The following is a 23,947-nucleotide window of genomic DNA, read 5'->3' on the forward strand; positions in this document are numbered from 1 at the left end:
GCCTTGATATGTATGACCACCATAATGAAGTTCTCATATGGTGCTGCCTGAATGGCACACACATAAGAGTACTTCAAACAGGCCAGGGGAAACACATCTAAAAGATGTTTATTACAGCACAAAAAAAAAAAAAAAAGAAAGAAAGAAAGAAAGAAAGAAAGAAAGAAAGAAAGAAAGAAAGAAAGAAAGAAAGAAACTCACATGTAAGAGAAGGTCTTTTAAAGGTCTACAAAAATTTCCTTAAAATGTGTATTATGAAAATACTACAGGGCCCAGTGCGGTCACCTAGTGGCTAAAGTCCGCACCTTGCATGCACTGTGATCTCCTTTGGGTGCCAGTTCATATCCCTGTTGCTCCACTTCCCTTCCAGCTCCCTGCTTGTGGCCTGGGAAAGTAGTACAGAACGGCTCAGAGCCTTGGGACCCTGCACCCACGTGGGAGACCCAGAAGGAACTCCCGGCTTCGAATCAGCTTAGCTCCAGCCGTGTGCCCACTTGGGAAATGAACCAGCGGATGGAAGATCTTTCTCTCTGTTTCTCCTTCTCTCCGTAAGTCTGACTGTCTGATAAAAATAAATAAATCTTTTAAAAATAAAGAAAAAAGGAAAATACTATAGTATTGTTAATACAGCTGAGGGGTTGTTATACTCATCTTCTTAGGGAATGGTTCTTTCATGTTTCCATTTGCAATTTATGGTGTCAAGTCCAATTAATTATTTTCTGCTGTGAATTTTACCTTTTCATACTTCCTAGTAATTTATATCTTTGCCAATAAGTCCTCGTGATTAACTAATAGATCATCCGTAAGAGACTTTTTGATTGCTTATAAGCACACATCCTTTTCAACACTGTTTTTGCTACATCTAAAAAGGAAAAAAAGAGAGAGAGAGAAATACTACAGGGCCAAGCATGATGGCTCAGTGGCTAAATCCTCACCTTGCAGGTGCTGACACCCCATGTGGATACCAGTTCATGTCCTGGCTGCCCCACATCCCAACCAGCTCCCTGCTTGTGGCCTGGGAAAACAGCAGAGGACGGCCCAAAGCCTTGGGATCCTGCACCTGTGTGAGAAACCCAAAGGATGCTCTAGGCTCTTGGCTTCAGATTAGTTCACCTCTGGCTGTTGTAGCCACTTGGGGAGCGAACCAGTGAATGGAAGATCTTATCTCCTCTCTGTGAGTCTGCCTTTCCAATGAAAATAAATAAATCTTTAAAAATAAATAAATAAGTAAATAAATAAATAAATCCTGAAAGGATAAGAACGAGAGGTTTTTTTTTTTAAAGTGTTAAAATACTTGTAATACTTTATGTCCTAATTATCATACTTGCAAATACTACAATCTGAGTCACAGAAAACAAGAGAGATAAGATACAAGGGAGGTATTGTTACTAAAAATTCCCTTCAAACAACAGTAAGTAGAAATAAATTGGCTGTGAGTCAAGAATTTTTAATTTATGAAGCTTTGAAATTAGGTTCTGATGGACGTTACTGAGAGCTTCATTCCCACAGGAGCTTGCCGTGGGCTCTGACTGAGGACATGGCCACCACGGGTGTCTTCAGGACACTAAGGACTCCTTGGCGAACTACACATGCGTGTTTTCACTACAGAACACTATCACAGAGTCAGCTGGCCATGCTTCTGACCTGGTGTAACTTAACTGTGTCACTACACTTTGCAAATTCAATTTCAAAGAGGTTAATGCTGCTAATGCTCTACATGAAAAAAATTAGAATCTTATGGCCTAAGTGCACATTTTAAACAGAAATCAACTATGCATTCCACGCAATTTACCAAGTCTAATTTCACAGGCTTCAGTCAGGGAAAACCACTTCCCAATGTGTTCTCAAGTTCTGCCTCCTGTTTTGCCTGGTGAGCCTGGCCATGAGGAGGAGGGAGACCAGTTCATACAACTAGGGGCTGGTGCCATGGCATAGTAGGCTGCTGTCACCTGCAGTGCCAGCATCCCATTTGGGTACCAGTAAGTATCCTAGCTGCTCCACTTCCCATTCAGCTCCCTGATAGCGGCCTGGGAAAGCAGTGGAAGTTAGCCCAACGCCTTGGAATCCTGCACCCATGTGGGAGACCCAGAGGGGGCTCCTGGCTTCAAATCAGCTCAGCTCAGCTCAGCTCTGGCCACTGCGGCCACTTTGGGAGTGAATCAGCATATGGAAGATCTTCTTCTCTGTAGTTCCTCTTCTCTGCATATCTGACTTTCCAGAAAAATAAGTAAATCTTAAAAAAAGCACCAAGCCAAAACTGCAAAGTTAGTGTGAGGGGTAAGAGGAGTTTACAGTGCAAATAACTCTATCCAAACTATGAAAAGCCACTGTGAAGCAGTAACTAAAAGGCAGAGGGGAAAGGAGAAAGCCTACACTCTACTGTAGTCAACATGGAAATACATAGGATTAACACTGCACTGTGGTACAGTAAATTAACCTGCCACCCGCAGTGCTGGTACCCCATATGAGCACCACCATATGAGTCCCAGTTGCTCCACTTCAATCCAGTTCCCTGCTAACGCACCTGGGAAAGCAGTGGAAGATGGCTCAAGTGCTTGGGCCCCTGCACCATGTGGAGGACCTGGCTGAAGCTCCTGGCTCCTGACTTCAGTATGTCCCACTGTCATTGTCATTTGGGGAGTGCACCAGTGGATGGAAGATCAACTTTAATCATTCTCTCTCACCCTCTCTCTCTGCCTCTCTTCTTTCTCTTTTCTTTCTTTCTTTCTTCTCTTCTTTTCTTTTTAACTTTCAAATAGATAAACCTTTAAAAAAACCTGAAGAGATCAAGCAACATTATAAAATATCATTGGTATTTATTTCGATGTACAAAAAACCTTATCCTAAGTTCAGAATTATTGGTTTAAAAAATAAATTTTAGCTTTATTTTTAAAAGGTACTCAATTACTACGTTAAGACCATTTAAGAGGCTGAGTTTCAACCCTACATAGGCGCACCATGCCGAAGAAAGAGAACACCAACTCTAATGGCTGAGGGAGGGGAGACTAAAGTTAGTGTGCTAAGATGCTTGGCTTACCTTCCACCTTATTTAAACTTTGCCAAGTATGAGGAACCCAGCAGAGCTGGGGCATGTCTGGCCCATGGGCCATAGAAGGCCTGTGAAGTCATCTGGTCTGGCCCTGCCAAAGCAACTGCAGGTGGGTCTTGAAACTCAAGAATTTTACAGCAGGCTAATTTTCAAGCTGATAAGTCTGTGGGGCCCATAAACAACGTTATAAATATCCAAATGACCCTTGGCAGAAAAAAACATTCCTCATACTTGTTAAAGACATTGTCCTGGTGTTGCTGTAGTTACATAAAAGACATTTTATACAAATAAATGGTCTTCGAATAAAGCCTAACACAGAAAGGGAATCTATGAACTCAGAGAAAAGAACGTGAATACCATTTTAGTGACGACCGCGAGCAGAGAGCTCCCTCTGCTGGCCCAGAGAAAGGGCAACGACCCGAACCTGCTCAGAAAGGGACTGTCATGCTTGCCATAGCAACATTTCCTTCAGTTCTTGAACAAACAACGTTCTTCCAGAGCTCTTTTCAAAAAAGAAACAAGCAAACAAACAAAAAACCCGACCTAAAATAAGAAAGGCTTCCAAAATCCCCACCAAAATACTTAATCCAGAAGAGTTTTCATATTGGGTGGGCCACAGCTTGGCTCCCAGTTCTTGTAGGAATTCCTGAGATCATTCCAACCCTGCCCCTACCAAATCCCTCCAAGGGCCATCGGAAGCCTTACTGCACACTCGGGTACACACAGTCAAAACAGATTCCCTGAAAGTAATTATTAGCCTATCAGAAGCATACATAAAGCCCCTTTAGAAATCATATGCCTTTCTGGAAATCCTGGGGACCTCTATATAAAGTAGCTAGCTACTGGAAGAACCAGCAAGAAGAGGTACATCACCACAGGCTGAATGTCACCAAAATGTCACGTGTAACCTAAATCCTAGTCCTAATCTATAACTAGTTGATAATCTGGACCCTACTAGGAGTAGAATACAATAACAGACAGTCTGAGATCTGAAGTCAAACCCATCTGAGCTCTAATCTGGTCTTGTCTACAACTTGTTGTATAGTGATAAGCAAGTTACTTAGCCTCCATGCAGCTCCAACTGCTATCAAGCAGGGGGCGGTTATATCCACCTGGCCAGCACACTTGCAAGGATTACAGCATAGGAAATCCTTATGAAGAATTAAGCATTGAAACTGTTGGTTATAACTTGACAATGGGATGCTGGACTGCCTGCCACTGTCTGTGCCAGCAATGTCAGGACACATTTAGACAACAGAATGATGGCCTCATGACTGTTCATGAAGGACTGTACTATTGTAATAATGTGGGAGAAACAAGTTGAGGGGAAGGAATACGGGGAGAGGGGAGGGGAAATCCCAGAGCCTATGGAATTATACCATAAAAGTAAAAACAAAACAGAGGGGGAAAAAAGGAATTAAGCACAATCCATGACAAGTATTAAGGGCCTAATCTTTAATAACTACTTTTAACAATAATATCTACTCTACAAAGTATAATAAATGAATTAAAATAAAGGTTTTAAACAAACAAACAAAAAGACATCTATATGGGCCCGGCACTGTGGCCTAGTGGCTAAAGTTCTCGCCTTGAACACACTGGGATCCAATATGGGAGTGGATTCTAATAAAAACAGACAGATAAGGCTGTGTTACTACGAGCAAGCAGCAAGCCAGATCTGGCCCACAGTCCAGTGTGTGGTTCCTTGGGTCAGGGATAAAGTCTTTAAATTTTAAAAAGGAAAGAAAACATAAGAAAGATAACACTACAATCATACAAAGTACTTTAAACCTGTGCAAAGCTAAAATGTATCCATACAACTCATTCTGCACATCCAAATTCCTTGCCTCTCCAAGCTGGTCTATAAGGCATAGAACAAGAGGAAGGGCAATAGCTGAGGGATAGGGGAGAGCATGGCACCCTAGGCTGGGCACCTCAAGGTGCAAGGCTTCTGCCCCAGGAGACCAAGGGCTTGCTGGATTCCAAAGGCCCCAGTGATGGGTTTCAGCTGGAGAGGGATTTCACAGAACTTCTAAGCTTGTATGTCATCTTCAACTGAGTGCTAGCAAACCAGGACCCAACATGGAGATGGACTGAGGGTACACACAGCACCTCACTTAGAACTGCTTTAGACTGTGCGACGAAGCACTCATCAAAACAGCATGTCTACCTCCAGAGGACAACAGTCACCGAGCCATCCCTTCCTCACTGCTGCTGCTCTCACACCTCTGACTCCACGTGCCAGTCTTCACCTTCCCTAAACCTCCTGCCCCCCATCACAACCCTCAGATGCTTTTACTCCTGCTGGTTATGGGGGGAAAAAAACACAACTCAAAATTGAGCCTGCAAGGACTTTGAGAAGCTGGTGTTTTTGCATCAGGGCCTTACTTTTCATGGTCCCTTCCTCTTCCTCGTCCTCCGCGTTGATGACCATGGTGCCAAGCTGCGAAGGCAACGTGTCGTCATGCTCAATCATGGTATTGGCACCATCACTCAAGGTGCTGGCCACACGCACGGTGCCCATCTCGTCACCCACTGCACGGACCATCGTGCCAGAATCCATTTCGTCCTCCTCCTGGAAAGGGACAAACCTTTACACCAGGGCTAATTTTACCAAAAGACGTTGTTTTTTGAATTACTGTTATTTATCTTGGTACAAATATGCCCGAATTTGAAGCTGCAGTGAGCACCCTTGGAATCTCCGGGTTGTGAGGGATTCCTTTAAGTGTCAAAACCACTTATGAAATATGAATCCTAGATGTCCTGAAAAGGCTTAGAGAAACCAGGTCTCTGGCCTGAACACGCTCTCCAAAACAGAAAGTTCAGTTGAACACAAGGCCCAGAGGCAAACAAGAAACATTTTGAAACGCTTTCAAAAGCACTGTGGGGAGAAGCAGCACCGATCCTGCAGCTGTCCAGCCAGCCTCGGTCCAGCTCAGGGGACTCAGCGAGAGCAGCCGCAGCCCCAGGCTGAGGCAATGGCACCTGCTCAGCTTCCTGCGCTGGCAGCCAGCAGCGAGCCAGTGAGGCCACGGCCAGGCCTGCCACTCACCGAGTTGTCCTCATCATCTTGTTCCACTTCCCGCTGCTGGGATTCCTGGCGTTTCAGTTTCACATCCATGGCTTCGTTAATTAAGTCTCGCAACATGGACACTCCTTTGGCATTCTTGACAAACGGGTGCTTAAGGGACAGAGTGGAAAACACTAGAGATGATTTATGTGGCAGCAGTATCAAAACAGTACCTGGCACACAACAGGCACTTGATAATATCCACTGACTCCGTCAGTGAATCCAGCTTCTCTTTATGATTAAGACAACAGCTAAACTACACTCACTTTGGACCTAAGCAGATACACATTGATAATGATAGGTACAGGTATTTATTTCATTATTCTGCAAGTTGAAACAAACCAGGGCACTTCTACATTTTCTATGTTAATAAATACACAGATGTATAATAATTAGATACTTATGTGTCTAACTACCACATTCAAGACTGAAGTGTTGGCATAGCAAGCCAATCTTCCACCTGTTGTGCCCACGTTCCATATGGGCACTGGTTATAGTTCCAGCTGCTCCATCTCTGGTTTAGCTCCCTGATCACAGCCTGGGAAAGCAGCAGAGGATGTTCCAAATGCTTGGGCTCCTGCGCCCACATAGGAGAACCAGAATAAGTCCCTAGCTCCTGGACCCAACTCTGGCCTTTGTGGCCATCTACAGAGTGAACCAGCAAATGAAAGATCGCTCTCTGTATCTCCCTGTCTCTCTCCATTACTCTCACTTTCAAGCAAAACATATAACGCTTAACATTTTTCTTCAAATGAAAAATTATATTTATACTTCTCTCCCATATCACAAATAATAGTCTTTTTTAATAATTGGTATGACTAGATTTTACTATCTATGAATTTCATTCTAGAAAGCTAATGAAGAGTTATTCAAGAGAGAGAGATTGAGACATAGTGATTATAAGAAGGCAGCACTGAGTTGGAAACCGTCTGGCTAGCCAGAGAAGAACAGATTCCTAGCAAGCTCACACCATACGATTTTCAATACACAGAAAGAACTGTTCAAGTTACATCCTATTACTTAATCTTCACAACAAATGAGGCAGGATTTTGTTCCATTTTATGGATGAAAATGTAGAGGTTAAGCTGCATGCACAAAGCCACAAACCCAGTAAGCAGGACTCAGACCTGGGCAATCCAGTCTCATAATCTAAATGCCTGACCCTAAGCCCAGCCATCCTATAAGTCCCAGGCATGGAAACCAGTCCCCCTACCCCCAAGGAAAGCCGTGCTGGCATCTCCAGCTCCAAGTGGCCTCCTCTTCTACTGAGCCACAACAGCACACCCTGTGGATGCTCAGTACCTGTCAGGCCGACTGGGTGCCATCCTGCCTTGGAATCAGAGGGACCCACATGCTGCTGCTGGTCCTTCTCCTTACCAGGTGAGTGACTCCACACGAGGCACTCTCTCTGGACTTCCACCTTCTCACCCTACTTGATGGAAATAGTAGCTGCCCCTCAAAGCCTTCCTGCGATGATTAGATGCCAGACACCTGCAGAGCTTCCAGCACACCAAGGAGGTCTCAGTCAGGCCCTGTGCAGCCCTGTGGTTCCCTGCGTGACTGTCTAACTCAACAGATAAACACTCTTTCCCATGTCCTTCTCTACTCGGACCTCCCCGGAGGCAGGGAAGTCTTCTCCCTCTTCACTCTCCCCACACCTCCTGCGGTCAGCATGCGAATGCAATGGGAGGCAGCGGGCCTGGGGAGGGTACCTGCAGCAGCTGAGTGGCCGTGGCTCTCTGCTCGGGACTCTTCACGAGGCACTGCTTCACAAAGTCGGTGAAGTTATCTGACCACAGCTCTGGCTTCCGGAACGTGGGCGGAGGGTTTGTAGGAATCATGAAGATCGCCTGGTAAAGAAAAATGTTTCAAAGTGTAGGAGGGGAACAGATTTGGTAAAATAGAAGTGAAGCATCAACAAAATATGACTAGGATTAATTTGAAGTTTGGTAAAACATTTTTTCTCTTATCCGCTGATAAGTGCATTAAATTCCCAAAAAAGCCATAGCTTCTTAAAGCAGGAAGTGCGTCAATTACAGATCTGACTTATCCTTCTCTCTCTTTTTGCCTCTCGTTTGGTCTTGTCTCCTAAATGTCTCAGTATTGAACCAGTTTTCTCTTTTTGAAAACCACAAAACAGCTTTTCAAGGTGAAGAGGCCTGAGAGCATTCACACCCTAAGGATAATCTCTCCCATAGCCTCCTTCCTCTTCTCAAGTCGCCAACCCAGGATATCAGCCAGTGCAAAGGAGATGACGGACTAGGAGTCTTCAAATCTCAAAGGGCCCTCAACCCCTTCGCAAGCCAAATCCATTCTTGGAAATACACACACGTGCACACACACACACACACACACACACACACACACAAAGCTGACCCACCACACTGTAGTTAAATTGTACTATTTTAAAGCAGTAAGGCATGACTAGCACTGTGACGTAGCAAGTAAAGCTGCTGCGTGCAATGCCGGGTCCCCTACGGGCTCCCGTGCAGACCACTACACGTCCAATCTGACTCTTTGCTAACAACCTGGAAAAGCAGCAGAAGATGGCTCAAGTACATGGGCCCCTTCCACCTACAATGGGAGACCCAGATGAAGTTCTTGGCTTCTCTAGTTCAGCCCTGGCCAGTGCAAACACCTGGCAAGTGAACCGGTGGAAGGAAGATCTCTCTAATTTTGCCTTTCAAACAAAAAATAAATGAATAAATCTTAAGGGAAAAAAAAAGCGGAGAGGTCACTCGGGAATTCCCAGAGAGAAATGATGTGTGAAAAAAGTGTTAGCTCCCATTCTCTTCCAGATAACCATTTAAAAAAATAAATGAAGGAAAGAAGGAATGGAGGGAGGGAGGAAGTAAGGAGAGAGGAAGGGAGAAAAAGACAGAAGAAAAGAAAGGAAGGAAAAGAGGGAGGGAGGGAGAAAGAAAAAGGAAGGAAGGAAGGAGGAAAAAAAGAGAGTACCAGTTTGAGTCCTGGATGCTCTACTTATGATACAGCTGCCTGACAAGGTACCTGCAAAGTGATGGACCATGGTCCGAGTAGCTAACCCCTACCCTCCAGGTCAGAGACTCGGGTAGAGTTCTTGGTTTCCAGCTTTAGCACGGTCCAGCCCTGGATGTATGTCCATTTGGGACGTGAAACAATGGCTAGATCTCTGTCTCTCCTTTTCTCTCTGACACTCTTTCAAATAAATAAATCTTTTAAAAATGACTATTGTTTATTGAACTTCTAATGAAGAGTCAGTTTTTAAAATATAAAATTCTTTGCAAGGAAGTCACTGTGGCACAGTGTGCTCAGCCACAGCTTACAGTGCCATCATCCCATACTGGAATGCCAGTTCAAGTGCCAGCTATTCCACATCTGATCCACTTTCCTGATAATGTGCCTGGAAAGGCAACCAAAGATGACCAAGTGCTTGGCTCCTGCCACCCGAGTAGATCAGGATGGCTTTGGCCTAGGCTAGTACTGTCTCAGTCCTTTAGATAGTGAATCATAGGATGGAAGATTGATCTCTCTCTTTCTGCCTTCCCCTTTTCAAATAAGGAAATTAATTAAATTTCTGCCTTTTCAAATAAGGAAATTAATAAATGTCTTAAAAAAAAAAAACTTTGCAGGTCCAGCACAATGGCTACATGGCTAAATTCTCGCCTTATAGGCACACGTCTCAGATGCAAACGTGGGTGCCTAAACTATTCAAACTACATGCAAACATCCCACAGCTCCAACTTGCTGGAGGACTAGCAGCAGCCCGTGAGCTCCAGGACAGGATGAGGAGGATCACTCTTAGGGACAAAACAGACAGTGTGGGTAGATCTAATTTCCCACAGGGGCTTTCTCAAAGATACACAATCCAGTCATTTGTTATCTGCAATATAACAATACACTATAACGAAGTAAGCCACTGAGCCAAAGTTCCAGTGATGACCAACAGCTAACTCCTCCCCCAGTTTTCTATCTTCTCACCCTCATGGGATGGATATCAGCATATGGTGGCTTCCCTTCAGCCATTTCTATGGCTGTTATTCCCAGGGACCAGATGTCTGCCACACAGTTGTATCCAATTTCCTGAATCACTTCTGGAGCCATCCAAAATGGTGTTCCTATCACTGTGTTCCGCTTGGCCATGGTATCCTAAAATAAAGAAAGAAGAGCACTAAACATTTCCCAACAATTAAAAATGCCTATATTTGAAATATATTAAAAAACAAAAAACAAAAAAATAAGCAAGGCATGATGATCCAATTCACACACAAAAAAATTCAAATGACCAAGGAACATATAAAGATCATTATTAAAAAACAAAGATTGACAAACACTGTTAATAATGCTAACAGCATAGAAAACCAAGCACTGAAATACAATGTTATTACCATATAAATGATTCAACCTTTGATTTTTTTATTTTAAATTTTATGCCTCAATTTCAAAGAGTCTGAGATTTCCCTACCCCCACCCCAAACTCCCACCCTCCCAACTGATTTTCTCCCATATTATTACAATAGTATAGTCCTTCATAAGCAGTCATAAGTCCATCAGTCTGTTATTTAAGTGGTACAACCTTTCAGTAGGCAAACTAGCAATATCAATTAAATACTTCAATGTCTATACCCTTCAATTCAAATCCAGTTTTAAAATTTTATATTTATGGGCCTGGAGCAATAACCTAGTGGCTAAAGTCCTTGCTTTGCACACACTGGGATCCCATATAGCCACCAGTTCATATCCCAGTAGCTCTACTTCCCATCCAACTCCCTGCTTACGGTCTGGGAAAGCAGTCGAGGATGGCCCAAAGCCTTAGGACCCTGCACCCACATGGGATACCCGGAAGAGGCTCTGGGCGCTCCTGGCTTCAGATTGGCTCAGCTCCAGTCATTGTAGCCACTTGGGGAGTGAACCAGTGGACAGAAGATGTTCCTCTCTGTCTCTCCTCTCTGTATATCTGAGTTTGCAATAAAAATAATTTTTTTAAATATTATGTTTACAATCAGAGTGGGGAAGGTAAAAAAGGAAACAACTCAAATCACCGTTAAATAAATAAGTTAAATATAATAAATATCTATACATTAAAAAGACATATACCTTTTTCCAACATTGAGAAAATACATAAGATATATTGTAAAGCAAAGATTATATATGAGGGATCCTAAAAAAATTCATGGAGGGGCAGGCGTGATGGCTCAGTGGCTAAATCTTCGCCTTGCATGAGCCAGGACTCCATAAGGGTGCCGGTTTGTGTTCCAGCTACTCCACTTCACATCCAGCTCCCTGCTTGTGGCCTGGGAAAGCAGTTGAGGACAGCCCAAAGTCTTGGGACCCTGCATCCACGTGGGAGACACAGAGGAGACTCCTGGCTCCTGGCTTTGGATCAGCTCAGCTCCAGCCATTATGGCCACTTGAAGAGTGAACTAGCAGATGGAAGATATTCTTCTCTCTGTATGTCTGCCTTTCCAAAACTAAGCTCATAAATGTAGTCAGCAGATTTTGGACAAGAGTGCCAACGCATAATTCAACAGAGAAACTATGATTTTTTTAACCATTTTGTCAAGACGGCTGGGTATTAACAAGCAAAATGAAATGGGAAGCCTACCTATACTACAAAAATTACAACCTTGCATTAGGCAACAATCTCATAGATGGCACCGGAAGCACAGGCAACAAAGGAAACTGGACAGCACCATCACAGGATACCATCAACTCACTGCCAATTCTAGGGCAAACTTCCAGAACCATTTCTATTTCTCTTCACATACTTGCACATAGACCTATGTGTTTTGTGAAATCACATAAGGCTAAACATTCTGATTTGAAAACAGGCGTTCAATGCACTAGGAAGGCAGGAGGAGAATCAAGTCATGTCCCGGAACCAAATGAGAACTGTAGAACACTAATCCATTCAAGGAAAGCAATTCAGATTTAACCTTCTTTAAACTTACAGTCTAACAATTCTTGTTGCGCTTTTTTTTTTCCCTCTTAATTTATTTTGAAGGGCAGAGAAAAAAAGACACAGAAAAACAGATTTTCCAGGAACTATTTCACTCTACAAATGTTCCTACCATCCCGAGTGGCCCAGACCAATGCCAGGGCCACAGATTCTAATGGCAGGAACCCAGGTATTTAAGCTATCATGCCTTCCGGGTGCGCACTAACAACGATGCAATGCTGGAATGTGAAGCTGAGATTCAAACCTTCGGCACTCTGATGTATCGCATGTAACAGCATCTGAACTCCCATGCCAAATACCTGCCTCTTACTTGGTTTACTTTTTTATAAAAATTAAACAAAGTTAAACTACATGAGCTGAACTCCAGGAAACGATCAGAAATAACCTACTCATTTATAACCTGTGGTACATTCTGAAATATTCTGCTAATATAATCAGGTACTGTCTTTTTCAAATAACACTTCACTCCTCAGAACAAAGGCTTCAATACAACTAAGTTTTTCACTTACTGTGAGTTGGCCTGCTACACCGAAATCTGCAAGTTTTGCATGTCCTTCTGTATTCAACAAAATATTTCCTGCTTTGATATCTCGGTGTATTTTTCTCATAAAATGAAGGTATTCCAATCCCTTAAGTGTTGACTGTAATACTGTAGCTATTTCATCTTCTGTTAACTGGAAACACAAAAACAAGTTGGAAATTCTATCCATTGACATTAGAAAAAGGACAAAACATTCTTTTCCTTGAATGTAAACATACGACTTTACTCAACTGCTAATAGCAATAGATCAATACATTAATCACTCCAAAATTATACTCCAGATCTTCACGCCAAACATTGGATTGATGAATCTGCCTACAATCAATTTCCAACTGAAATCCTAGAAAGCATTACAAGCATTACATGTCGTAATCAAATTCTTTCCCACCACCTAGCACCTCTCCCACCCACGCACTCAACTACACTACCCTTTTTCGATCCTCCTTCTCTCAGTAAACAGTGATTCCATTGTTTCAGCTCTTTAGGCCAAAATTTGAGGATATTCTTGTCTCTTTTCTGTCTTCAAACTATTTTCCTGTAATCACCACAGTCTGAGTCACCACCCAAGTTATCTTTCTGAAGCGTAAAATCTGATAACTCATCAGAGTTCTCAGACCCAGCAACAGTTGACCACTGGACTTGGAACAAAATTCCAACTCATTACCATGGCCTACCACCCCTGACCTAACTTGAGCCCTGCTCACCAGCATAACCTCATCTCTTAAGTTGAACCCTTTGCCTAAATGCCTTCTATTCACAGCGGTGTCATACTCAACAGCCTCCGGGATGTCTACACTGATCACGCCCCACCGAAACTGTTCCTTCAGGAGTCTGAATTCATTTAAGTCTGTCGGGGGTGGTCTTCAAAAACGTTCATGGAAAAAGTGTATTACGAAAAAAGTATGCAAGGACTTTTAAGACTCTTTATGGTTTCCTCATATTTCAAATGTTGTCCTTTGGGCCAGGCATGATAGCATAGTGGTTAAAGTCCTCGCTGTGCACACACCATGATCCCATATGGTCGCTGGTTCTAATCCTGGCAGCGCTGCTTCCCATCCAGCTCCCTGTTTATGGCCTGAAAAAGCAGTTGAGGACAGCCCAAAGCCTTGGGACCCTGCACTCATGTGGGAGACCTGGAATAGCTCCTGGCTCCTGGCTTCAGAATGGCACAGCTCCAGTTGTTGCGGTCACTTCAGGAGTGATCCATCAGACGGAAGATCTTCCTCTCTTTCCTCCTCTCTGTATATCTGCCTTTCCAATAAAAATAAATAAATCCTCAAATGTTGCCCCTTCTGAGTGATCCAATCATTGCTCTCAAGTAGCCCATCTAGGGACTGGTGTTTCAGTGTGGTGGGAAAAGCCACCACCTGTGATAACAAGATACCACCTGGGAACTGGATAGTGTCTCACATCTTTCTTTTCCAATCCAGTTCTATACAACTGGCCTTGGAAAAACAGCACAAGATGGCCCAAGTGTTTGAGACTCTGCCACCCGCAAGGGAGACCTAGATGAAAATGCAGACGAGTGCCTTCAACCTGACGCGGTCCTGGCCACTGCAGCCATCTGGCAAGGGAAGCAGCGGATGAAAGATCTCTTTCTTCCCCCCTCCTCTGTTAATTCTTTTCAATAAACAAATAAATCTAAAAAGAAAAAAAAATTAGCCCAGCCCACCAAGCATTCTCCATTTTACCATTACTTCATCTTTATCCATTTTCTTCATAAAGAAATCACAATCTACTATATCTTTTCTAGTTATCATTAATTTTCTTTTCAATAGGCTACTGAAAAATGTGTACTACTATTAGAAACTATGACTCCTAGGTCCTATTCCAGCAAAAAGCATTACCTCCTGCACAAAAGTAACCATGAATAATATCTCATAATGGGATTACTCTGATCAACAGAAAGCAGAGGAAGTTAAATCTGTGAACATAGTAGGAAGAAATCAAAATCTAAATTTAAATATTTAAAATTCACACCATAGCCAATATTTGAGTCATCTTTTTTCCCAGTATGAAAAAGTATGCTAAAAATTATTAGACTGATCTGATAACAAAATTACCGTGCTTCAGAGGCAGGAAAGAGCAATGGGGAAGAAAGAACTGCAGGAGAGAAGCCATGTGACAGATGCTTGTCTAGATAAGGTAGCAGGAGAACACACATGAGCCAAAGGCTCAGGAAATGACACTGCAGGGGACACCTGCTCAGCTTCAGGGTCTAACAAGTAAACTTACCGTTTTATTTCGTAATCGAATGATATCAGACACAGAACCAGCCCCACAGTACTCCATAACAATCCACAAGTCTGTGTTCTTAAAATAACTGCCATAATATTTGACTACATGAGGGCTAGAGAAAAAAACAACGTGAATCAACAAAACAGCCTTCAAACACTCCCAGCAGTCACAGTGCTAAATGTTACAACCAGTTCGTCTCAAAAGTTTAATTTTCATATTTGAAGTTAAAATGAGCAACCTCCTGATAAGAATGGCTAAGAATGTGAAATAGTATCACTTTTCTGGAGATTAATGCCTGACAAAAGTACAAACAATGGGTAGACCCTTTAAGTAGACATTTAATTCTATAATTTATCTTCAGAAGAAGAAAAGGTGTGTAGAAAGTTATTTTCATAGTACCATTAATAAAAGTGAACATTTTAGAGACTATCTAAGAGCCAATCTTTCCACGACGGAGATTAAGAAATAAGGATGTATCCATAGAGCAAGACATCATGAGTCAAAAAAATATCAGAGGAATATTTGATAACACAATAGTCTTTCTTAAAAGCAGGCTGAAAAATAGTATGCAGAGTAGAACTTCAAAATAAGGGTCCAACACAATAGTCCAAGTAGCTCATCCTCAACCCTCAAGCATCAGCACCCAGTATGGGTACCATTCATGGCCTAGCTGCTCCACTCCCAACCAGCTCCCTGCCTGTGGCCTGGGAAAGCAGTTGAGGAGGGCCCAAAGCCTTGGGACCCTGCACCCACTTGAGAGACCTGAAGAAGCTCTTGGTTCCTGGTTTCAGCCCCAGCCATTGTGGCCACTTGGGGAGTGAACCAGTGGGTGGAAGATCTTTTCTCTCCTTCTGTCTGCAGATCTGCCTTTCCAATGAAAAAAAATAATAATAAATCTTAAAATACATATATATCTTTTCTTCTGTCTCTCCTTATCTGCCTTAATAATAAAAATAAATAAATCTTTTTTAAAAAAGATACAAAGGATATATCAAACAGTATTGAACAATGATTTCTCAAGAGGCAAAATAATTTTATTTTCTTCATTTTCATTTTCCTAAGAAGTCATACACACTTCGTAACAAGAAAAAAAGAATCAGACTACAGTCCACAGAAAAAGTATTCAGGTTCAAATCTGATGTTTCAGGTCTCAAACTTGAGGAGAGATACTAAATAAGAAATTGTACAGAGAGAAGGCACACATTCCATGAAATAACTTGCACTCTGAGAGCTGCCAGCTGTAACTGGTGGGATCAGGGTCAAAAGAGGTCAATAGAAACTGAAGGTACTAAAACCGATTTGGCTTCATTAACTTGCAGAATTACAAAAACACTTTATCCTTAGGAAACACACCAAAGACAAGGACAGCAGGAAAAAACACACACACACAACGAACACTAATGAAGAAATGGAGGGACAAGCTCTAAGGGACAGATCTCATGTCCTCTCCTTGCCCTAACTCCCAGGGGTACCTACTGCATCTAGGTGGGAATCCATGCCAGGAGCTTACTGTTAAAGAGTATGTTCTATATAGTCTTATATCATTGGCTAGATTTTATTGACATGTGTTTGCCTGGCCTATTCAATTACTGCAGGAGCTCCTGAGATCATGGGACTCTGCCTTCCACTTCTTTGTGTTCACAGTGTAGCATAAAGTAGACTCTTCCAAATCTTCCAATTCTTTTCTTTTTCTTTTTACAGATTTATTTTATTGCAAAGTCAGATATATACAAAGAGGAGGAAAAATAGAGAAAAAGATCTTCCGTCTGATGGCTCACTCCCCAAGTGACTGCTACGGCCAGTCACCAATCCAAAGCCAGGATCCCAGATCCTCTTGGGTCTCCCACACGGGTGTAGGGTCGAAAGGCTTTGGGCCATCCTCGACTGCTTTCCCAGGCCACAAGCAGAGAGCTGGATGGGAAGTGTGGCCTCCAGGATTAGAACTGGCGCCCATATGGGATCCTGGCGCATTCAACGCAAGGACTTTAGCCACTAGGCCACCACACCAGGCCCAAACCTTTCCATTCTCTAGTTAGACATGTCTGTACCCTGTTTGGAACACAGCTCCTGTGCAGTCTCTCAGAAATGGCAAAGTCCCAACTGCCCAACTAGGAAAAGCTTCCATAATGTTTTTTATAATGAAAGAAAAGGAAAACTGCTGCTTAAATCTTGTCCATCACTCAAGAAAAATGAGGGTTTTATCTACTAAGCAGAAAAAACAGAAAAACCAAAGGCATGGAAGGAGAAAAGATGTGGGAACATTCAGAACCAATCTGGGGCCTTAAGGATCCCAGGACAAGCTCCCTGAGGGGTAGCGCCACTTGCGCTAATGGTTTTTACATAAATGAAATACCAAGATGGGCTGCTGCTCAAAAAGGCTTCAGCAGGGCCTGTATGTTGGCTCAACTGGCTAACCCTCAGCTTTGCAGCACCAGCATCCTAGAAGGGCACCAGTTCACGTCCTAGCTGCCCTGCTTCTCATCCAGCTCCCTACTTGTGGCCTGGGAAAGCAGTCGAGGATGACCCAAAGGCTTCGGACCCTGCACCCACATGGAAGACCTGGAGAGGCTCCTGGTTCCTGGCTTCAGATAGGCTCAGCTCTGGCCATTATGACCACCTGAGGAGTGAACCAGCAGATGAAAAATCTTTCTCTTTGTTTCTCCTCTCTGTAAATCTGCCTTTCCAATAAAAATAAATAAATCTTTTTTTTTAAAGGCTTCAGAAGAATGAATGTTGCCAACTACCATATTAAAATGTTTTCTCCCCTTTCAATTGACTACAGTGGGCACTGTCCTAAACTCTGCTTTTATGTTTGTTTGTTTGTTTGTTTTAAATCTAAACAGTGCTGGGGAAGCCTGTTCCATCACGGTGACCAGCCTATGTTGTCACGGAATTTCAGAGCAAACCACATGCTTTTCTGTGGTTGCCTTTTGGCCTGACTTCCTGGTTACAGTATCTGACAAATCTTAGTTCCTCAAAAAGAACATACTTAACTATTCTTAGTTTGAATAATTTGTTTTTGTGTGACAAGAACAGTAACAGAGAAATAAGTATCTCTTTCATAACTGTGTCTGATATTTTTTATGATTTCTAAAGCTAAAAAGTATATGAATGCTCTCTCTGCTGTTGGCAGAAGTATTTTCTCAACAGGAAGTCAAAGAGATCACTATCAACAAAGAAGGAGGAAAAAAAAAGCTACCGCCACCTTCTGCCTCTTCTTTGGAGTTTCTGTAAGGGCTTGGGGCTAGGGCAGGGAGGGACCACGCAGAAATACAAACTTTAATACGTGAGCTGCAAAGGCATAAAAACTTTCTAATTTTTTTCTAAAAGGAATATGCATAATGATTCCATAGAACCCTTTCTTCTGCAAAACATTTAGATGAATGAGTCTCCAGCACCAAGCTCTAAATGACAGTAAATTCCAAACCATGTTCTTGCCCCAGGAACCCTGCTTGCCTTACCTGTCACACTGCTGCATTATGGAGATTTCCTTGATTATTTCCTGCAGATCTGATTCCACGGGAACTTGTTTAATAGCAACAATCTGCCCAGTCTCTTTATGGATGGCTTTATATACGCTGCCATAGGACCTAGAAGTTGAAGGAAGGAGAATATTGACAAAAGCAAAGCAAGGCGAGAGATAACGAGTGGTAAAACACAAGCAGCTCACAGTTCTGATTTTATCCCTGCACGCCCAAGACACGCACACTTAGCTGTACTTGTAAAACAACAATAACAACAAAAACTCAGATGGCTGAAGTATTTCAGAAGGGAAAACCTACCAAGACAAGTATCACCAAACAGCACCTTAAAAATATCACATCTAAACATTAATGAATGAGTTACTGTGAAGTAATCATTACATAACGGAGAGGAACTATATGCTCACTATTTGCTAAAAGCCTTATCATCTCAGTCGATGTATGAAAAAAAAAAAAAAGGTGAGGAATGAATGACTGATTGATCCTACTTTACAGAGAGGTGTCTGATTTGTCCAATGTCGCATGAAAAGCAGTCAGTCCACAGACCTGGACCAGACTAGAATGCCACATGGAAGTATTCATTCTGGTATCCATTCTGGTATCCCCGGACCACTTTGTTCCTTAAACTACTTCTAGCATCAGGTAAATAGGACAAATTATTTTTACCTCTATTCCATCTTTCCCCAAAAGCCTATTATCAAAATAATAAATAAATGCATCTATTCCTCCCATTTGGGGGTTATAAGAACATTAGCTATGGTGGGTGGGATGTTGGGCGTGGCTTCTCTTGTATCTCCCTCTCCCCACTATATGGGAAGAAGAAACTGTAAACAAGGCTCCCACCCACTATCCCCTCATCAACTAGGTAAGCAGCATTATTAATAAATTATTTTTTAAAAACTTAGTGAAGAACCATAAAAAAAGAACATTAGCTATAAAATATGAAGAATTAGGTTTTGAGTCCTACCATGATTCCATATTATCTATCATTTATGGACACAGTATTAATCTTTTTTCACCTCGATTTGCTCCTAAATAAAATGACAATACAAACTAGACACTACATTCTATCAAAATAAAGCATCATCATGTCTTTACATAGATTACATTTTCACTGGAAAGCCAGGTGGCTGTTGTGAATATTGAGTATGCTGTCGTCTGGGGAAACAACAGAAGATGGCCCAAATGTGTAGGATCCTATCACCCACACGGGAGACCAGATGGAGTCTCATGGCCTTATCCTGGCCTTATCCTGGTTCAGTCCCAGCCACTGTGGTCATCTTGGCAGTGAACCAGTAGATGGAAGATACAACATTTACTACATGGCTTCTGGTTCCCTCCGCTCACTCACCTGGGCTGTACAACCTACAACAGTTCTGACGTTAGAAATGAGGGAGGTTTGGGGAAGGGTTAACCTTCAGGATACCATACATGAATACAGGGCAAATCCAGTTGCTACTGTCAAAATACAGCTTTGTTTTTTCCCCACAAGCAAACAGCGATTTCCAGTGGCTGTAAGGCAAATGTATTTCAGCATGAATTACAGTTAAGAAGGCTGGTCTCAGGCACAACTTCATGCAGGAAGTCAACTGCAATCTCCTACTGCGCACAGGGTATGCGCTTCCTTCCTCTCATTATTAGACAACTATTTCTTTCCCTGATGTATAGCTGGATATGACTGCTTACATTTAAAACAATTAACTTTCATTATGCTTCAACATGAGAAACAGAAAGATCTCTGCCTGGGATCACCCTGATCTTGGCCACAATAGTCTCTTTACCTCCCCATATGCAAATGAAACTCCAATAGCTGAAAAATCAGGATTCATGATTCCACATCCTGCATTAATAGTAACCTGGAGAGCAGATAAAAAGACTTCAGCTATTCTCCAGACTCTCTTATAATGAAATCACTGCAGACTGGATTCTCTACAAAACTAAATGATTCAACAAATTTTGACTGGCCAGCAATAAAGATGATGAAGTAGGTGTTTCACACAAGGACCAATGTAGAATCAGTTTAGCTCAACAGAAACACAGTATCTGAGCAGAAACTAATCAAGTTAACACCACCACTCATGAGCTACAAAACACTGGGCAACCATCCTATGCCAAAAATTTAAATGAGTAAATAAGTTAAAAAAAAAAAAAAAGCTACTTATACAATAGAATGAAAATGGTGGTAGGTTCCAATGCCAGACATTTTCCATCCACTCAGTTCTCATCTTGGTCTGGAGCGTTGGCTTACTGCACCACAAATACACATGATTTCCTCAACACCCAGTATGAATGCGTCCTCTGAGTCCATTATCCAGAGCTCATTTCAAAACACAGGTCCGTCAGACTTCACAATCTACTCCGCATCCACATCAACACAAGGACAGCAGAGCAGCAGCAATTGACAAGGAAGTGCAGCTAAGGGCTTCCAAACTTTGCTCGTTAAATGATGCCTGTTCAGGTTTGTTATGTAGAGGTAACAAAAATCCAAGCATCCATAGCATCATTCAAAAGAGGAACACGGTGAGAGCAAGAGAAAAATGGTCCGAAGCTGATGCTTGCTCCCTGGGGTCATCATCACAGGGCAATTTCTGAGTTCCTTGTTGAAGATACACAAAAATCTGAAACACAATTGAAAAAATAACAAATAATAATCAGTTCACTTTCTCCTTATATCTCCATCATTTTCTTTTTTATACTTCCCAAACCCAATATTCTAGCCATCTATAAGAAAACCTATTTCTGCTTTAAAATTTAAGTCAACGTAAAAAAAAAAAAAAAATTAGATCTTTTAAAAAAACGTAATGCTAGAGGTAGGACAGACAGAAAGATCTTCCTTCTGCTGATTCACTCCCCAAACGGCCACAGTGGTAAGAAAACCAATCCAAAGTCAGGAGCCAGGAGCTTCTTCAGGTCTCCCATGTAGGTGCAGGAGCCTAAGGATTTTGGCCATCCTCCACTGCTTTTCCAGGTCATAGGCAGGGAGGTGCTTGGAAAGTAGAGCAGCTAGGACATGAACGAGTGCCCATATGGGATGTCAGCACGAAGGCTGAGGGTTAGCCTGCTATGCCACCCTGCCAGCCCCTCCATGTTGCTTTTTATTATAACAAGGATGCCAAGAATATATCTGCTTTCTTAAAAATACAAGGCCAACTGGAATAATTTGAACGAGAAGCTACAGAATCATTTTCATCAGGAATGCCAAAATTAATTCATAATTTTCCCTGTATAATGGCAATGGAGAAGTTTTGCGTTTATCATTCTAATCATTAAACAATAAACACTTAGAATCATTAACTTTAAAAATAATAATAATAATGCTGATTCAACATGAGATCTGAAAAAAGCTTCAGTTAGGGCCTGGCATAATAGCATAGTGGCTAAATCCTCGCCTTATATTTGCTGGGATCCCATATGGGGGCTGGTTCATATTTCAGCTGTTCCTGCTTCCCTTCCAGCTCCCTGCTTGTGGCCTGGGAAAGCAGTCGAGGATGGCCCAAAGCCTTGGGACCCTGCACCCACGTGGGAGACCTGGAGGAAGCTCCTGGCTTCAGATTGGCTCAGCTCTGGCTATTGCAGCCACTTAGGGAGCGAACCAGCAGATAGAAGATCTTTTCTCTATCTCCTCTCTCCGTATATCTACCTTTCCAATAACAAATAACTACATCTTTTTTAAAAAGCTGTAATTAATAACAGTTGCAAGTTGCTGAGTGCTGTGACAAGCACTGTCCCCAGTCTTTATTTCTATTATTGCAAGTAATGCCTGCAGTAACTCAATGAAGTAAGCAATATTTTTATTTGCATTTTATAGATAAGAATCATGAGGCTTCAAAATATGAATCAATTTCCTCAAGGCCACTTGTTCATTATAACTAATGTAGAGTACAGCAAGGAATCAGTTCAAGTTTGTGTGATTGCACTACTGTAAAGTACTTTCATTAAAAATGAAAAAAAAAAAAGTTATCCAGGGAATTACACCTGCCAGTCTATATTTACTACAAGTGTAAGACTTCTGAGTGTTGTTAGATGAAGGGACTCGTGGCCTCGAGGAAAGAGCCAGGCTAAGGCTGCAGATGACAGGTAAGGGATGCAGAGCAAGCGCCACGTCTCATACCTGTAAGGATGTCCACCAGCTGCAGTCTGCAGATTCTCTTCAGGCTTGTCGTGTGCCAGCAAAGCTGGGCTCATCCTTCTCTTGCCTTTTCTGCTTGATTTCAAAAGGGTAACTACGATTTTCTTCAACGAGAAACTATTACATATATTCCAGGATTGGGTTTAACATAATCACGCCTCTGTATTAAGCCTAAGTAACAACAGAACCTAAACAATCAAGCAACAGGTAACAGCTATTTTTAAAGAGCACGGAGATGTTAAGATAGTATGATTTTAGAAGTTAATGTGTCATGGGAGAGTCCCGGAGCCTGTGAAATTGTTATAAAAAAAAGTTAATGTGTCAGGTATTCTTTTGAACTGGCCATACCCCCAAGACATTCAGAACACACAGAGAGGGGGGCACACATCCATACCTACTTGCAAGTACACAAACTCACTCTATGGAAGATATACAAGAAATTGTCACACCGGGCATCCAGGCAGCTAAAAGACAATAACTAAACTGCTGGATCATCTATTATTTTTAATTTTTTTTTAAGTTTTACTTTTATTAGAAAGTCAGATAAACAGGGCCCGGCACGATAGCGTAATGGTTTAAGAAAGTCAGATAAACAGAGAGAAGAGACAGAGAGGAAGATCTTCCACCCAATGATTCACTCCCCACGTGGCCACAATGATCGCAGGTATGCTGATCCAAAGCCAGGAGAATAGAGCCTCTTCCAGATCTCCCACATGAGTGCAGGGTCCAAAGACCTTGGGTTATCCTCCACTGCTTTCCCAGTCCAAAAGCAGGGAGTTGGATGGGAAGCAGGGCTGCTAGGATTAGAACCAGCGCCTATATGGGTCCTGGCACATTCAAGGTGAGGACTTTAGCTGCTAGGCTACTGTGCCGGGCCCTATTTTTTTAACTTTTTAAAGATTTATTTATTTTTATTGGAAAGTTAGACATACAGAGAGGAGGAGATACAGAAAGCAAGATCTTCCATTTGATGGTTCACTCCCCAAGGGGCCACACATTTCCAGCTGAGCCAATCTGAAGCCAGGAGCCTCTTCCGGGTTTCCCATGTGGATGCAGGATCCCAAGGTTTGGGCAGTCCTCGACTGCCTTCCCAGGCCACAAGCAGGGAGCTGGATGGGAAGCAGGGCCACCAGGATTGGAACTAGTGCCCATATGGGATCCCGGCGTCTTCAAGGCAAGGACTTTAGCTGCTGTGCTATCGCGCCTGGCCTGAGATTTATTTATTTTGAAAGGCAGAGTTACAGAGAGGTAGAGGCAGGGTAGGTGAGGCAGGGAGGGGACAGAAAGATCTTCCAACCACTCTTCTCAGCCAGGGCAAAGTCGGGTGCCAGTCTCTAACAAGGGTGCAGGGGCCCAAGCACTTGGGATTGCCTTCTACTACCTTCCCAGGTGCGTTAGCAGGGAGCTGGATAAGAAGTGGAGAAGCCAGGACTCAAACCACAGCCTATGTGTGATGCTGGGGTTGCAGGCTGTGGCTGCAGCCATCCCACAGCAGTGGCC

The 23,947-nt window shown here is 42.6% G+C and overlaps 1 protein-coding gene across 4 annotated transcripts in view; it reads right to left on the minus strand.

Annotated features, from left to right (window-relative positions):
* Positions 1-23,947, minus strand: part of STK4 (serine/threonine kinase 4) — a 68,464-nt gene that overhangs the window by 37,021 nt on the left and 7,496 nt on the right. For 3 of the 4 annotated variants that reach the window (XM_040981427.1, XM_040981428.1, XM_040981426.1), the window contains exons 3-9: positions 18,298-18,426; positions 14,834-14,948; positions 12,567-12,731; positions 10,080-10,247; positions 7,832-7,969; positions 6,102-6,230; positions 5,438-5,624 (exon numbers count right to left, since the gene is read on the minus strand). In XM_040981427.1, the coding sequence (XP_040837361.1) occupies positions 5,438-5,624; positions 6,102-6,230; positions 7,832-7,969; positions 10,080-10,247; positions 12,567-12,731; positions 14,834-14,948; positions 18,298-18,426 (1,031 nt within the window). Of the gene's footprint in view, positions 1-5,437; positions 5,625-6,101; positions 6,231-7,831; positions 7,970-10,079; positions 10,248-12,566; positions 12,732-14,833; positions 14,949-18,297; positions 18,427-20,482; positions 20,937-22,429; positions 23,000-23,947 lie in introns of those variants that run through there. The other variant, XM_040981429.1, reaches the window with a different exon arrangement.

The sequence above is a fragment of the Ochotona curzoniae genome, unplaced genomic scaffold (genome assembly GCF_017591425.1).
Source record: "Ochotona curzoniae isolate NIBS_2020 unplaced genomic scaffold, NIBS_Ocur_1.0 contig_3520, whole genome shotgun sequence".
NCBI classification, from domain to species: Eukaryota; Metazoa; Chordata; class Mammalia; order Lagomorpha; family Ochotonidae; genus Ochotona; species Ochotona curzoniae.